The sequence below is a fragment of the Girardinichthys multiradiatus genome, chromosome 14, assembly GCF_021462225.1.
Source record: "Girardinichthys multiradiatus isolate DD_20200921_A chromosome 14, DD_fGirMul_XY1, whole genome shotgun sequence".
Taxonomy (NCBI): Eukaryota; Metazoa; Chordata; class Actinopteri; order Cyprinodontiformes; family Goodeidae; genus Girardinichthys; species Girardinichthys multiradiatus.
The window spans coordinates 38,905,800-38,923,356 of NC_061807.1; the positions used below are offsets into that span (position 1 = coordinate 38,905,800).

Here is a 17,557-nt window from a genome sequence, read left to right on the forward strand (position 1 = left end):
CATAATGTGTAGTCACAGGAGAACAGGTAGTACATACGCCTGCCTAGATAATGGGGATGTGTCAACTTACCCACTGACCCAATTCATCTCACTATAAGAGAAATGTTCTTCTTTTTCAGTTTTGGAGACACACAAAAACTTTTTTTAGCCAATATACTGAACATGTCCAGATAAGATACTTTGAAAGCAGCTTTCTGAGCTGAAGACTGAATTTTGTTGCCATGGTGAAAATAATTTTCTCAATGACTGCATTATTGGCATTCTATTATTTTTATATAATGCAAAATAAAGTGGAAAAGACAAAGTTCCAAATTTGCCTTAATTATAAGCTCATTCAGCATGCCTTTGGATGGTGGTACCTTACAAGAATTGATAGTTGATTTACTCTCGCAAGAGACTTACAACCAGAAAAGATCACGATGCACATACAGCATCTTGGCTCTCTGCTCCACAGGATTATCCATCACACTAACAAAAGTAACAGTATGATTAAACAGGCGGAGCCCCCAGAACAATATATGAACAATAAAAAGAGGCAGAGAGAGGAGCAACAGCACACTAAGCATTCTAAACATCATTTTTTGATTTATTTGGCAATGTTTATGTATGAAAAAAGATGCTGAAGCCAGAATCAAAAATAATGCAGATAATGTTGAAGGTTTTGAACAACTGGTAAAGAGGCAACAGGAGCCTGTAAAAAGCAGCATCGATGCAAGTAAGACTAAAGGTTAATTTGAAATAGGACTCACTCATGCACACATGGATCAGACACCTGGAGTTCCTGCAAAGAACTCTGCTTGTTCCCTTAAAGCAGTCCTGATGGAAAAAGTGAAAGATATTCCAGAGAAGATGTTTATGACTCAAGGGACCTTAAACGTTGAATTTTAAAAGACCCAGAAGATGGACCATTCATAATGAATGTAATACTAAGAAAGGAAACACAACAAAAGTTGACATGATCTGCTAAAAGTCCTACAACACAACTTTTATTTGAACTTTTTCCATTTATTAGCATGTGTGCCCTCTCAGCTTGAGAATTTTTAATACGACACTTGGGAGACCAGGACTTCCTTGAGACTGGTGCAATGCAAAAGTTGAATATAAATGAGCAAAAAAAAAAAAATCTGTGTCTGCAAAAGTGGTAAGAGGTATCATATCTCTGTAGTTAAAAATGATATGCAGAACTCTGGGTGGGGAAAATGCTGACAAGAAGAACTAGTTTCTAAGACTACTAATACAGTCAAGGGAAAAAAAGAACTAACTACACTTCTTTTTGATGGGATTTAAGAGGAACAGTAGCAGCCAGGTAATGCCTCTTCTGGAAATATTTTTGGTCATTGATCAATGGGAGCATCTGATCACAGTCTTAAAGACAGCAAGATAGGAAGGTAAGACTCGTCGTCTCTACTTTGGCAGAAATCATTTCTGCTCTAGAGTGCATAACAAAGCCTTCACTGTTGACATCTTACTGTAGTAACACAACGTCATCTATCACATAAAATCCCAATTAAATACATTGGAGTTTGTGGCTGTAGCACAAAAATATTGCTGAAAAGTTTTAAAGTTTAGAATACTTTTGCAAGGTATTGTAATAACTCTTATTTAAAACAGAAAGAAAATGAGTCATTCTGTTGTTAAGACAATAAAACATCTTTATGAGAAAAGGTATATCCAACATGTCATGTCACATGTAAATTGTGGAAATATAAATGCCTTATCATTAGTAGCTAAAGCTAAGATATATTTGGGATTTGCTGCTTATAGATTGATTATTATTAGGAGTTTTTAGTTATGCTTTTGAGAGTTTGAAAAATCCATAAACAGTAGCTTCTAATGTGGTCACACAATGAGTGTTTATTATTCAAGGTTAAAGGTTGCAGGTGTTTTCTGTCTGTATCGTGAGAAGCTGGCAGTGGATTAGGGAGGCATGGTACTCCTCTCCCTGAAGATTCCTGAAGACGTGTGGGAAACAATTCTTTAATTAAATGATGAAATGTATCTCTGTTTCTTTGATACTGTTGCTGGGGAGACATCCACAGACAGAATGATTGTGTATGTGTACTGCATAGCAGCGTGGGGTATAAAATGTAATGTAATGCAGCCCCCAGTGAGACAACACACAGTACGTTTCCAGGTACCAGTGTAAGTGTGTGTCTCCCTCTCTGAATTCAGATTGGTTTTAATAAACTTGTGGAAATGTACAACTGATCTCTGACTGAGGATTGTCCTTTGGGTGCCAAATAAAAAGAGTCGGGGAGAGGTGAGGAGTCATGTAAGAATTAACTGACGGCCAGTAAAGTTTTCCTACCTCAACAACAGTGAGAGAATGTAAGTTTAATTGTTGACTTTCATCTTTAAAATTAGTCTCCTATGGGATGTACTAATAGCAATAAAGAAAAAAGGAGAGTGGAAATCCCATTTCCAGTTGGCAGACTGAAGATGATTTAGAATTAAGGTAGCGATGAAGATGATAAGTTGAAAGAATACTTTTCTAGAGAAAGTCAGACTGTCAGAACGTAAGAACAGTGAGGGTGAAAGTTGCACGTATTTCTTGTACAGCAGAAGACAGATGGGCAGTGTGGCTTCTGTCCTCATTTTCCTTGAAGGGGTACAGAGTCAATTCAAATAGAGAAAGAAATTGGTGGAAATGGGCAAATAGGACAGACAAGGTTCAGGGTAATAGTAGATTGTGGACTACGGAGTATAGTAATCACCTGAACTTTGCTTTACTGCAACACATAAAATCCTCTTTGTTAAATTGTAAAAATCCAAACAAAATTATTATGAACCGACATTCATTTCAGTTGGTTTCTCTACAATACTACAAAGTTACCTATAAGTAACATACAGATAGGAAACCTTTTTAAACAGCGTTCCTTTAATGATGCTTTTACATTTTAAATGACCATACTGTAACCTCTTGAAACTAACAAATATTTTACATTTATAAATTGGATGCTGTTTAAGTTAAAAAAGAACTTTCTGTGTCACTGATGCACCATTGTGATTCAGTGATTCCTACAGCAGATTGACCTTGAAACTTAATGTATTTAGATAATGATATATTTTTTAATATATTTTTTTCTCTCGTCTAAAATGAATAAAGAATAGAATGTAAAATGACCTTATTTCTGTTAGTACAAAAATGTTTTGACTGTAATATCCAGTTTGGTCAGTAACTTTCTGTTTGATAAGACTTAAAAAAACTGTCCTTAGTCACATGTGCAGCCTTCACCTTTGACTCAAACTCAACCACACATAACTAAGACGTCAAAAGCGTTCTTGTATCCCATTGGTCAATTGGGAGAGTCCCTCCTCTTACTTGAATTTGATTGGTTGAAGCGTCACGGCGTCTGAATCAAGCTAATGCAAGTCGTCAGCGTGTGTGTCTCTGTACATTTGGAAAATGGCGAGCTGGTGTGTCCGAGCAGTGAGACAGAGCTACTCTGTGTTAGCGTCACCTGCACTGAAGAGGTGAGCAGCATTTATCGTTGACCTCACGCTTATAAGGAGCCGCAGGGCTTGCTTTAACCGGGAGTTCAGCCACTGGCAGCTCATGGTGGAAGCCGGTTAGCACTGTTAGCTTTCCTTACCTGCCTCAGACATCACTGTTGACCTTTACATTCACAATACTAGACACAGGAACAGTTTATTAGCATTATGGCGGTGGACTGGCTCTCACTTTATAGTCTGACCGCCGGATACTCCGTGACATTGTTGACCCTCCTCAGCTAGGAATTGGACGGATGATGACATGATGTAACTTACTGAGGCTGCGCTATTTAAAGTGTGCCTGCGACACATGTCATACTGGCCTTGTTGCTCTGGTTAGGTTTACATTGTGTGTTTGTGCTTTGGTTTCACCGTGGCTTCTTATCCAGCCAATAAGAACTTTATGAATGAAGTTAGGCGTCATATCATGACGCAATCCGATTGGCTGGAGAGAGCTGATGACATAGGTAGACATGAGTGCTGCAGCCCTGTTTACGGCTTACTTGCACAACATTCTTATTTGTGATTAGTCTGTATAAACCTGCCTTGATTGAATCTAAAGCAAAGTATTGGAATTGTTGTCTGTCTTCCCATGAAGAGCACCTCCACGGTTGATGTGCACAGCCACCCAGCAGAAGAATGGCCCCGGGTCGGTGGAGGAGGCTGAGAAGACGGAGCAGAGCACAGCAGACAAGGTCCTTACTGAGGAGAAAGGCCAGCTGGAGGAGCAGCTGAAGGAGATGACAGTAAGTCAGCTCTCAGTTTGGTACGACCATCGCCCTGTTCTGTCCTGATGTTCATACACAGTTATTACTGGACACAGGAAAATGTAGAGCTGTGGTTCTTCAAATGTGCTCCCAGTACCTCTGGTGGTACTTAGGCTATATTTAGTGGTCAGTCAGAACAACATCATGAATGCAAAGTTAGATAACAGCTTTGCTTCAAACAGAAACTACTTAAAGTGCACTAAAGAATATTTAGGGAGCTGCCTGTATAACAGGAATGGACAACAGTGAACATAAACAAGTGCTAGTGGCCATGTGTATTCCTCTAAGGTCAGCAAGCTTGATCTGGGAGTAATTCCAATCCCTACTTAACCATGTTCCAGACGGAAAAAAGGGGGATATGGTATTCACTGTGGACAGTGACCAGCTAAACACTATTAGCTACACGAGATGATTCAAACACTAAACATGTTCTTTTACAGAGTTTGAACAGGACTATGAGCAAGATATTTTAATGACATGCAAGAAGTCAGAATACAAATAAACAGTTTGTCACTGCAGCTGTGTTTGGAGTTGGATTTTAAGATTGGTGAGAAAAAAAACCAACATGAAGACCAAGGAACACAGCAGACTGGTAAGGGAGAAAGATGCAGACAGGTTTAAAGCAGAGTTATGGTCATAAAACATGATTTCAAGTTTACCAGTTCAGTTTACCATTTGTAAATGATTCAATGGCTAACCTTTGGTGATCATCTACCTAAAATGCCAAGCCAGGTAAGGAGATCATTATTCTGATAAGGAGCCAGAAGGCCAATCATTGCTTAGAAGGTGCTGCAGAGATTTGGAGCTCAGGTGCAAGAGTCTGTTTATTGGATGACTTAGAGTTGTGCTACCAACATGGTGTTGGTAGCATCACGCTGTGGGGATGCTTTTCTTCATCATTGACAGAGAAGCTGGTCAGAGCTTATGGGAAGATGAGTGGTGCGGTGCATACATGACAATCCTGGAAGAAAACCTGTCTGAGGTTGCAAGAGACTGGAGCAGAGGTTCACCTTTCACCAGGAACACGACCCTAAACATACTGCCTGAGCTACAGTGGAATGGTTTAGATCAAAGCATATTCATCTGTCAGCCTAGTCAAAGTCCACACCTAAGTCCAATTGAGAAACTATGGAAAAACGTCAAAGCTGACACTCTCCATCCAAACTGTCTGAGCTTGAGCTGCTGTATATAGAAAAATGGACAACTAATGGTCTGCAAAAATACCCTAAAAGACTTTCAGCTGTAATGTATTAGATACATGGGGAGTGAATGCAAATGAACTCCACACTTTTCAGGTTTCTGTTGTTAAACATTTTTAGACCGTGTGTCCTTTTCTTTCTACCTCACAATTACATTCAACTAGGTGTTGGTCTATCACATAAAACCTCGCTAACATACGCCGAAGTTTGTGGTTCCATTGTGATAAATGTGAAAAGGGTCAAGGTGCATGGATACGTTTGTAAGGCACTGTTTAAAAGAAGCTAATGGAGATGTTTTCCTTGGCTTTCTCAGATCCTGCTCACTGTGTTGAATTTCTTCACTTTGTGTCTTTCACAGGATAAGTATAAGAGAGCTCTAGCAGATACAGAGAACCTGAGGACCAGGAGTCAAAGGATGGTGGAGGATGCTAAACTATATGGTAAAAACCTCTTTTCATTTTTTAATAAAGCTGTTGACAAAGTTGTTTCTGCACTCTGGCACAAATTCATTGCAGTTGCATATACACACCACTAGATGTCAGAACAGAGCCACATAAGCTCTGTCATCATTACAGGAGAGTCCGAAGTGTTTTAGAATGCGTTACATATTTTCAATCATGTACTTAAGATCCCTTCTATGTTAAATATGTGATCCGGTTACATAAGAACTTTTGAAAAATGAAATAATCCTACCTTAAAGCCATGAGCAGTTCAAACCTCTTTGCTTGGCAAACTTGATGCAGGTGATGTTAGTAAAAGTTCTGTCCTCCATCTTCTCCAGGCATCCAAAGCTTCTGTAAGGACCTCCTAGAGGTCGCTGACATCCTGGAGAAGGCCACGGAGAGCGTCCCAAAGGAGGAGGTGACGAGTCAGAACCCTCATCTGAAGAACCTGTATGATGGCCTGGTGATGACCGAGGTCCAGATCCAGAAGGTCTTCATGAAGCACGGCCTGGTCAAGATCAACCCTGAGGGCCAGAAGTTCAATCCCTACGAACACGAGGCTCTCTTCCAAGCCCCCGTGGAAGGCAAAGAGCCCGGGACCGTTGCTGTGGTAACCAAAGTGGGCTACAAGATCCACGGTCGCACCCTCAGACCGGCATTAGTGGGTGTGGCCAAAGCTTCCTAGGGCTGATTGGCTAATAGAATAACAAAGTGGGATTAGCCTTGTTGCCAGGGTAATGGATGACAACGGACTCAGCAGACTGTCCAAGGCCCTGCTGTCTTTTCCCACAAAACAATCCTCGCACTCTGAGACAGGACCAGCAATGCAAACGTTCCAAGTGGACAGTTTTAACTCCGTCTGCCAGTGGACAGCCTGTTTAGTATATCTGTTTGTCATCAACATTGTGATTCATTCAGGATCTGTTAGAAAACAAAGAAAAGTTATGACTGTGGAGAGCAGATTAACGCCATTAAACCATAAGTTTAAATAAAGGCATCATAAGTTACTGTTCATAAGTGAGGGGTAAGACGCATTCAGTAAGTGGTACAGCTGCTGGTGTCATTCCAAGCTTCTGTTTTAACAGTTGTGATTTCGTGTTTTGAGTTTAAACTACTTTCTGAATTAAAGCTGAGGTGATTCGATGGAAAAGCCCAGATGTTACTTCAGACTCTCAGTGCAGTTTAAGTAAAAATTATTATTTTATCATCTAGATTTATTCAGGTCCAATAAACAAGCCTCAGGCAGTGATGTAATGTGGCTCATTTAAAAATATGAATGTATATCAGCTTATAAGAGTGATCTGATTTCATCCAGATGTCTGTATTGTAATAAACTCAGTAACGCTGTAATCTGTGAAGGCTTTTTTAACTCAGATTGGATCCTGAGCCTCAGTGGTGTGAAAAGTAGCAACGGTGGATGTTGAGGCTCCTACAAGTATACTCTTCCTCATACCTTGGTATCAGCATCTGTAGATCTACTGTAGGAGAAAAAGCACAAGATGTTGAAGGTTAATTGAAATGAAGCAGTAGCACAGCGATAAAGAGTTTTATTACAGATACATTTTGTTTCCTATACTGGGGTAAAAACAGAAAGAGAACTGGAATAGTGGATAATGTCTCATTTAATCATCCTACACACAATGCATGGGGAACATCAGTATTAAAATCATATAAGTCTCATTAAATAAAATATGTTTAAGTCTTTAAAATGTGTTTTGAGTCTGAAAGATTAAATATTTTGGTGAATCATAACACAACCAGATTTTGAAGTGGATCAAACTTGTTTGCTGACTTGACTGGGCACAGCTTCTTGTGTGTGTGTGTGTGTGTGTGTGTGTTGCTGGTCAGTCGTGGTCCGTCTCTCATTGCTTTTGCAAACAGCTCCGAGGAGTTCTAAGCAACATGAACGTCGGGAGACGTTATGCCCGCCCAAAAACAATTATTCTATCAAACCTGTTTGGTTACTCTTTACTCAGAAGTAGAGAATTCAAAATAAAACTGTAATTTGTCTGGTTGGAGCAGTGTGCTTAAGAGTAGAGACCTGATCCCAGCTACACACCCAGGCTTCAACTTCCTCGTAGGTAGTATGACATTTTCCCCCGAGACTTCCTGATTTGTGATGGAATCCATCTTGTTTTTAACAAGTCACAGGTTTCTAATGCCAGAGAAAAGCATCACTGAGCCACCACCATGCTTCACCATGCACAGTGTTCTTTCCTTCCAATTCTGGATTTCATTGGATAGACGTTACCATACTGGAAGGGAACCAATCGGCCCTTCATTTTGGAATGGGCACACTGTACCCTCTTTCCACCAAAACCCAAACCAAAACAGGGCTGTTCTTATCTGGTTCTCAAGCTTTCAAGATTAAGAATTTGTGTCCCGAGTAACAAGGCATCGCAACTGGAAAGACCAGACTAAATCTAAGTTAAAGTTTCATCATATATTTGAATAATTTCATATATTTTTGATGATTATATTTGTTAAAATCTGATTCGAAAAGAACAACAGAAAATATATATTTCTAAAATAACTAAATAAGCTAAATTGATGAAGCAAATGATTAGTTTAATCCCATTGAGACAAATATCTCACATGGAATTTGTTTTTTTAAGTTGGTGTCCGATGTGATGTATGTCACAGGGATATTTGACAAACTCATTCTATATCAAATTGTTTTAGAAATGCAGTCAAACTAAGTTATATGGGACATGCAGTACAACATGTAATCTAAGGGTCAGAATTACTGGATGAGAAACTTATCTTTGCGAAGAGAAGATGAGGTTTCTAAAACTAGCTTAGTGGTCACATTAGCTGCCCAGGTGCACCAAGAATCTTCAGCTCCCAGAGTCCTTCACTAGTCACAGTGTACACCAGTGTTCAGTAGATGTCACTTGGGAACTTCACGGGTTAAAAGTCAAGGTCAAACCTTAAAAAGACATTTTTGGTCATTTACAAAGGCACGTTGACGCCAGTGTCACTGTCGGTCCGTATGGACCTTATGAACCAAATTGATAAATTTGGATAGTTTTCAGGTAATAAAATAAATAATACAAAATCATCAATGTTGTATTTAAATCAAGAAGAAAGACAATCTCCAATCACAAAATTACAGTTTATAAAAGCATAAGGAGGATTCGTGTATTTAGGAGTCAAAATTACAGGGGATATAAAAATAGTGGGGATAGTCATTTTAAACCTCTTATGAAAGAAGTGAGAACAACTTTGGATCAATGGATGACAATGCCAATCTTTCTAACTGGACGTGCTAATATGATAAAAATGACTGTGCTGCCAAAATGTCTTGACTTATTTCAGTCTGTCTCCTTGAAGTTACCTGGAGCAAGGCAACGCCCAGAATAAGACTGAGATTATTAGACTTACTCTAGGATACAGGAGGACTACAGTTCCCAAATTTGAAATGGTATTATTGGTCTGCAGTTACAGACTGGAACATTTTACTTCTCAGCAGTTGTTCCACCTGCCTGGGTCGATATACAAAACAACAAAGAACCCATTTCCTAAAAAATACAACTGCTACATGATATAAAGCTCACTAACAAGTTAGGGATACATCATCCCTTTCATTTTCTCACCAGCCTATGGTAATGAATCCTCCTCAGCAGGAAGAGTGGATGGAGGTTATAATATATGGGCTATTAAAGGGGTTCAGAAAATAAGAGATCTTTATTCAAATGGCACACTTATGACATTTGAGGAACTGTCTAAAATGCTCTAAAAAGCATTTTTTTTCAAGTACATGCAGTTAAGACACTTTCTTCAAAGCAAACATGTATCATTCGCATCTGAACCACAGCTCTCACCCCTTGAAGACCTAAAATCTAAATGTTGTAAATGAAAAGGCAGCTCGTTTCACTGTGTATGGGACTGCCCCAAACTCCAGGAATACTGGAAGACGGTAACGCGCACCATGTCGGACATTGTTGGAGTACAGCTGCCATGTGAAGCAAAACTGTCTACTGGGTATCTACCCAAAGAACCTCGCCTCTTTGATACTGATTGATTTTGGACTCCTACAGGGGAGAGGAATCATCGCTTTAACATGGAGAAAAGTGGACTAACATCATCACATATGTAGCTGAAAGAAATGCCTTTTATTATGTTGGAGTAACTGGACATATATTGTCAAAGGAAATGACATCATGACCAGAGGAACCTCCTCAGCATGCAGGTTTCACTCACCTCTCTGTGTGACTGGGAACAGAAGCTGACATTTTGAGTCTTAACAGGGTCAACATCACTGCTGGAAATAAGATTTACTTAGTGAAAAGCCAAGAGGACAATTATTAAAATATTTGCCCTTTTAATTCAGTATTGTACATAGTTTATGTGCAACAGAAACAGCTCAACAATGCGAGACCAGCAGATGGTATAAGATGTAAAAAATGCACCCATTTGTCAAAAATCTGTGTTTAATAAAAAACCTATAAAAATGTACACAACACAAAATACTGTACATTACACACACATTTTCTTATCTTACAAACTATTTACATTTGGTTCACATAAACATATAAATATATCTATATATATATAGATATATTTATATATCTATATATATATATATATAGATATATATACCCCCATTCAAGACTATTTCCTTCAAGTAGTTTTGACTTTTTCTTTGAGACAAAGCGTCTGAATGCTCAAAAAAATCCAATCAAACAGCTTCGACTTCAAGCTTTCCAGCATCAGCTGAAAATAAAGGCGTCTACACATGTAGACGTTAAAACATCTACATTATATTTTGATTTTTCAGCCTCCAGTCAGTGTTTCTTTAAGTCCAACACAGTTTCTGGACACACCTGAGTCTGGAGGGAAATATATGAACAGCAGGTTTTAGTGGCCTCCGAACCTGTTGTTCCAGTGATTCAAATGTGTGTCCATGTATTTCTCAGTCTACGTTTGTAAAAGATAAAGCCCCCATTAGCCTCTGTGGAAGATATGCTTCAGGTCGACTGAAGGTGGTATTAAACAATGAATTTGCGAGCTGTCAAATCTGTCCGGACGGAAGGGAAAAATGCATTTGTTAGACTCTTATTTCCAACACTTCACATCTCCTTGTGACAGGAATACATTCATTACTTGGATACAATGAGAACCGTTTTTTTTTCCAGTAAGTATAACCATAGTGTTTACTGTCTCATTAGACCCAGATAATATGCTCAAAAACAACGGAAATGACAAATAATCCACAATCTTAGAAGCCGATTTTATGTCCTACATAAACAGTTTATAAGCAGCTCTATGTAACCCCCTGACTTGGCAAGATGCAGATGTTCCAGCATCAGCTCACATTTTCCTTTGTGTTGAACAGCTGCTGGATGAAAATGACTGGTTTACATTTTGAAAAGCATGACAGATTCTGTTTAGCTTAAAAGAAAAGAAAAAAAAAGAAACCCAAACCTACAAAGCAGCGACATGCAAGAAGTTTCTGGTAATGCTGTTCAGATTCACACCTACAGACAATGTGAGGAAAACTAGTGACCGACTTTGGGAGCAGGTGATACATCTGACAAACGGGATCTTTCTGAGGGTTTAGAGAACCCCTATTTTTTTTTTACCCTTATTGTAATATGAAGCAGAAAAAAATCTAAGATGTAATACATATTAAGAAAGGCAGTTTTAGCGCTAAATGATCTAATTACTGCAGTTACAGGTAACTACCTTGACTCCCCTGGTAAAGATGTGTAAAAAAACCTTAAAAAGAATTATTGAGTGGAAAAAAATAAATAAAAGAAATGATTGTTTTAAACAACATCCCTGGTTTCTGTTTTCCTTGTTAAGACATGTTTTATGCAGCGACCACCGGGCTGGACAAGAACCACCATACACAATAAGCAGGGCGGTAAGGGAGCTCAGCTAGAGATCTGCAGCAAAGGGGAACTTCTTGATCTCTCCAAGTCTCCATGGCAACCACTGAATTGCTATATACATGCCAACCGGTTGTTTTGGAGTTACACCGGAAAAACATCTCTTCTGTCCTACCATCACAAAGGTAAACATGTGGAGTTTACTAAATGCTACAAGGGCTTTAGCTGCTGCTGCTTTGGTCAGATGAGCTCAGATTGAGCTTTGTTTTACAATTAAAAACGCCAGGTGGGTTTGGTGGAAAACAAAGAGGGACCGGTTCTGTTTGGTTATTTCCTTACCAAATATCCACTTAACCTTGTCAGAAAGGATGGCTTCATGGAATAACATTTTAAATAAAAATCTGGTGAAGTCATTGGTTCTTTGAGAAGGACACTGATCCAAAACATGGGCATAAAAACACAGGAATGGTACGGCACACACAAAGTCAACCTTCTTTAATGGCTGTCTTAGTTTCAAGTCCTAAGTCAAAGATCCCTCTGTGTGTGTCTGCTCCAACCTTGGGAGATATCTAAGGAAATATAGCTCTGTTTTACTGGCAAATGGAGGACTGCACTGTGCTGACAGCAGGGAAACCAAGACGTTTGGCGCCAGTGATCTTGTTAACAACAAGAACGTTTTAACTTAAATGTAGCATTTAATCATTTTCTTTATGCAGAAAAGCACCTCTCATCCCCATTTAAGCAGGGAGGAAGATCTGTGATGCTGTGGGCCTGTTTTCTCTTCCAAATTCCTTCTACCGAAAAAAATTATTTATTTTAAGCCAAATTTTCAGAATCTGCCTTTCTAAAACGAAGATCAACAACACAGGTTTAGAAATACAGAACCTTTAGCAGGATTCAAAAAACATTCACACATACTGTCCTCTGATCTGGGTTTAGGCACTTTTGTATTTTAAAAACCCAAAAGGTAGCGAGGGAACAGTTACAGATTTTGGGGGGAATACTTTAAATCGTCTTGTTTATTGACGTTATTAACAGCTGGAAATCCAGGGAACACTGGCAGTGCCCCCTAGTGGACAAACAACACTCAAATATCGGGGGCTCCTCTGAACCCTTTAATCATTTCTTTTTAGACCGTCCATCCCCTTCAGTGCTAATGTAGCAGTGATCAAACAGCTATGCCCCCAGTGCATGAAAACGGCACGGAATCAGTTGGATTTTAAACATGGTGTGAAAACAAAAAGGTCAACACAAAGCTGATTATTTTTGTCAGGATCCTCAACAATGCTCCACATTAAATCAATGGAACACCCTTTATTTCAGTGTGAAATAGCTTTTACTCTTTCGTTCGGTTACTTCTGTAACGATGCTTAGGAGTAAATCTTGCACTGGGGAATGAAAGAAAAACGCCTCAACTGCAAAATGCTATAATTTATCCATCCAGAATTGTAGCAGGAAGCTCTTATTAGTAAACTCAAAGGTGTTGCACATCCTTGACACCTTCAAAGGCCAAAGAAGTACTAGCCCCGCTTATTTTTTGCTGTTGTTCCTACACCTTGTATGAAAATATAGTTAGTTTTCCAGTGGGGCATCTTTTTATCTGCACTATACATATTTACAAAGTAAAAAAAGAAAACTAGAAAAAGTATTCAATGAGAGGCAGTAGTTCCATCCAGCCTCCAGAGCACAAAATCAGTCAGCTACCGGCGATCATCAGCATGTAATTCCCAACCAGAGACCAACACTATGAGGCGTCTCTGGATATCCAGCCGCTCTCCGTGAGGAAGGTGAGAATGCGCTTCTTGAGGACCTTGTCCAGGTAGCTGGGCAGTCGGCTCTTAGCCGGGATGCCCTGCCTTTTTTGCAAGTGGTCTTTAATGATGATGGTTTTGACAGTCAGGTAACGCGTTGGGCTCAGGTTGAGGGAATTGCACAGCACCTTCTCCCGATCAGACAGAAGCTCAAACCCTGCCAGATTCTCAATGGCCGAAAACTCACCGTCTTTGCCTTCTTCCTTGATCCCACCTCCGACTCCGAGCCCCCCAGTGACACCTCCTCCCCCGCCAGCCCCGCCACCGAGTACCATCCCAGAGCCAAGCCCGGCCCCTCCTGAGCTGCCACGTTTGGATGTCACCACGTTTTTGTTCTCCTTGCGTTTCTCCCGTTTGTGACGAGCGGCTTCATATTCAGTAGACTCCTCCAGGCGCGTGATGCCGTTGCGGCGGTAGCGCTGCAACTCACGCACCTTGGCTCTCAGCACTCGTTCTTTGTGCATGTTCTCGAAGAACTCCTCAAACTCCCGATGAGCCATGAACTGGCAGAGCGCCCGAAGCCTCAGCCGCTGCTCCTTCTCCTCCTTGGTGATCTTTCTTTTAGGTGTACTCTGAATGGGGCCAGACCCCGCCGCCGTCGTGGAGGCAGATCCGACGGCGGTGCCGCATACTCCTGCTCCACCCGCAGGGACAGAACCACCGACGGCCTGCAACCCTCCAGGCTTCTCTTTCTCCTTGTCTTTCTTGTCTCTGCCGAGGAACCCTGGCACCAGGTTGTAGTCCCGGGCGATGTTCTTGCGCCGCTGCCGCTCCCTCAGCTTGCGCACATACATGTCTACGTGTGCACGTTTCAGCTCAATCTCCACATCTTCATCATCATAGTTGACCGACAGCCCACTGATGAGCTTCTCTGCATCCTGGTCGTACTCGATTTCATAGTCGTCACGCAGAGGCATGTAGCCGAGCTGCTGCTGCTCGGCCAGGCTTATGTCCAGAGGGGGCAGCGGGGTGGTGAGACTGGGTGATAGGGGTCCCCCGCTTGGACAAGTGTGGTCGGTTACTCTGTTGGGAATACTGTCGGGGATGCAGGCTTTACCCAGGTTACCGTGAATGTACATGGTGACGTAATGTTCCATGACTTCCTGAGGGGTTCGGGATGGTCCGACGTGTGCAGCCATGTCCTCCTTCAGGAGAGAGCCACAAACACGTGTAAGAAAAAAAATGGAATCGTAGAAGTAAGTAAAAGCAATCCACTTTACAGTTAAAACCTGGATATAATACAAATTGTATATTTAGGCAGTATACTTGGCTGAGTTAAAAATCTACATTCATTAGTGTTCTAGATCAATGGTTGTCAATATGAGGTCTTAGCTTGACAAAGATCTTAAAGGGTAGAATGAGGCAACTGCAGCAGCAGGGCTGTCAAAATTAGATTTGCAAATTAGTACAGAACAACAAATAATGCTGATACATAACTCTAAAAACCACATCCGTAGTTGTTAGCTGTAAAGATGAGCTTGATAACGGTTAACCTGACTCATCCAACATAAACACATATAAAAAGGGTATAGACCAAACTGACCTAACATGTACTTCAGGCTCCAGGTAAGTACCCACTAGACGCAACTTTCAGCACCATTAAAGTCCTAAAACAAGAGCCTAGAGTAGCCCTAGAGAAAAGGGCGAGCACAGCTGAACACAAACTGGCCAGGATGTAAGAGTCAGTCTATCGAATCATGTATCGACAATAAGAAATTATTAATTTGAAATCTTGTTTTTGACACTTACAGAATCACATCATTTTATTTTAATCTGCACTCCATTTTAGGACGTTTTGAGGACAGTGGTTGTCTCCAGTAAACTGTGCAAAGCTGAGCTCTTCTTCCTCTGCAGCGCTACTATAACGTACAAACATCTCACACACGAGCAATGGATGGGTATAAGCTTTAACAAGTCAGAGCAAAAACACGACGACACCGCTATGGTCATTTATCACAATCAACGCACGCAGGTCGTGTTGCACCTCAGTGCGCCGAGACCGAACGGATCAACAAACCTGATTCATGAATAGTTTCTTCAAAAAGCGTCGCTGGTTCAAATCAGAACAATAATCAAAATAAATCCTGCATATTTCTGATGTGCATCACACAGCTGATGTATTTTAATTTTAAGCTCCAATTGTGTTTTTGCAACAGGGTCCATTCAATGATCAATCAGTTCACTTAGGGATGTTACCACTTCGCAACAATAGTGAATAACTGAATAAGAGTGTTTGAAAACTGAATCTGATTCTGCACTCGCTTTTCAGAAATCTGGACTGCTTTTGATCAGCTCTAGTTCAAAATCCAAAATATTCAAACCGGTCAAACCTGAACTTTATTATTCTACGCTGAACAGATATTCTTTAAAACCAGCTTCCAATTTGTGAAACGTATCCTATTTATCCTATTCTATGTACAAACATAAGAGTGTCTGTTCAGTCGGTGTGGCAGATCCAGGTTGACTTCAGTCTTTTCCAGGCTGCATGCGTGACCCAGTCTAAGGTTGTCAAAATGCCAAATAAATTACAATCACGTTTTTACCAGAAAGAAGGTTCCGCAAACTACAATAAGCAATCTGTTATCTGTGAACAATAATTCAGGTCAGGTTTGACTGTCTAAAATATTTCAGATTCAACATTAGAGCTGATCAAAGAAAAGAAGAAGCATATCTAAATTATGTTTCAATTTAATGTGGGACTCTGTGATCATGTCGTGGTGCCAGGGTAAAATTCACAAATGTGCACTGCAGCTTTCAGAAGGGTAAAACATGCATCATTACTAAGAACAGTAGCTGCAGCCACATACAGCAGACATAAATAAAAAAGAACCGTCAGCATAATCACCACAGTACTAAATACTATGGATGGAAGAAAACTAAAACTGAACACACAACTCCTCCACTGAAACATGTCGGTGGCAGCATCATGCTGTGGGGGTGTAGGTCTTAAACTGGGACAGGGAAGCTGGTCAGTTGATGAAGGTACAGAGCAATGCAGGAAGTCAATCTGTTAAAGGTGAATCACCAACAGGGCCGGAGTTCACTTTAAAGACAACTAAAACACAGCAGTCTGAGGCTTCTAGTTGTAATGTAAAAAAGCACAGTATAGAGAAGGATCCTCGCTGTTAATGCTGATTGTTCACATAAAAATGATACATTTGGTAATAAAAGATTCAGCCCTTCTGAATACAGTAGTTTAAAAATGTGCAAAGTCTTCAACCCCAACACACATTTATGTTACTGCCTAACTTTCTTTTTTAAATGAAGACCTTCAAAGAGGTAAAGATTACTTGCAATGAAGCATTTTCATTTCTGCCTATTCTTTAAACCCTCACTAACACTGTTATATATTTACTGATAAATATAACTGTTTGTATATATATACACACACTATTATGTATACGATACATACTGTTTCCTAAACTTTAACAGTAGCCTGTGTTTATTTCAAAACTGTAGCTTTTCGCCACTAATGCCTTTGGTTGCAGCCTGCTGGTCCTTTTATTCAGCCTTTTAAAGCCAGAATTCTGTAAGTAAATGTAAACAGAGTGATGTACCCAGTTTCCAAATCCGTACTGTTCGATGGCATCGAGCAGCGACTGCTCTTCCCTGCTAGTCCATCCTCCTTCTGCCTCTGGACCCCACAGAGAGAACAGCCCGCCGTCGACCTGCTGGTAGCCGTGCCATCTGCGGTGATTGCCGATTTCGGCGCCCGCAGAGAAGCACTCCGGGCACAGCTCGATATCCGGGCAGTCGGTGCAGCGAAGCCGCAGGTTGGTGACATCTGCAAGGCAGTTAACGCAGTACTTCTTCCCCAGGTCCGCCATCTTGCCTGGCTGCTGCTTCTTGTTGTAGGAGGCTCCACTAGGCGCCTGCGCGCAGTGAGCCTCACAGCCCGAGCCACTCGCACACTATTCTTGTTAATATTCATTAGAATGCGTCAGAGCGCCTCTCATTGGCTACTGAGCTCAGTTTCCAGGACAACGGAAACTAAACGAATAGTGTCACTGG

The 17,557-nt window shown here is 40.7% G+C and overlaps 2 protein-coding genes across 3 annotated transcripts; one reads left to right on the forward strand and one right to left on the reverse strand.

The window, feature by feature from the left end:
• Window positions 1-2,279: 2,279 nt before the first annotated feature.
• grpel1 (GrpE-like 1, mitochondrial) lies at window positions 2,280-7,610 on the forward strand. 2 transcript variants are annotated; one of them, XM_047385158.1, is made up of 4 exons: window positions 2,280-2,328; window positions 4,091-4,238; window positions 5,817-5,898; window positions 6,240-7,610. In XM_047385158.1, exons 2-4 carry the CDS (start codon window positions 4,107-4,109, stop codon window positions 6,584-6,586), a joined length of 561 nt encoding a protein of 186 aa, XP_047241114.1. In that variant the 5' UTR covers window positions 2,280-2,328; window positions 4,091-4,106; the 3' UTR covers window positions 6,587-7,610. The 2 variants fall into 2 exon arrangements, with proteins under 2 accessions (XP_047241114.1, XP_047241112.1); XM_047385156.1 differs by lacking the exon at window positions 2,280-2,328 and adding an exon at window positions 3,317-3,474.
• Window positions 7,611-10,208: 2,598 nt separating this feature from the next.
• tada2b (transcriptional adaptor 2B) lies at window positions 10,209-17,519 on the reverse strand. Its single transcript, XM_047386793.1, has 2 exons — window positions 17,104-17,519; window positions 10,209-14,691 (listed from the first exon to the last, which is right to left on the reverse strand). The coding sequence occupies exons 1-2, from the start codon at window positions 17,371-17,373 to the stop codon at window positions 13,480-13,482; spliced, it is 1,482 nt and encodes a 493-aa protein (XP_047242749.1). The 5' UTR covers window positions 17,374-17,519; the 3' UTR covers window positions 10,209-13,479.
• Window positions 17,520-17,557: the final 38 nt, after the last annotated feature.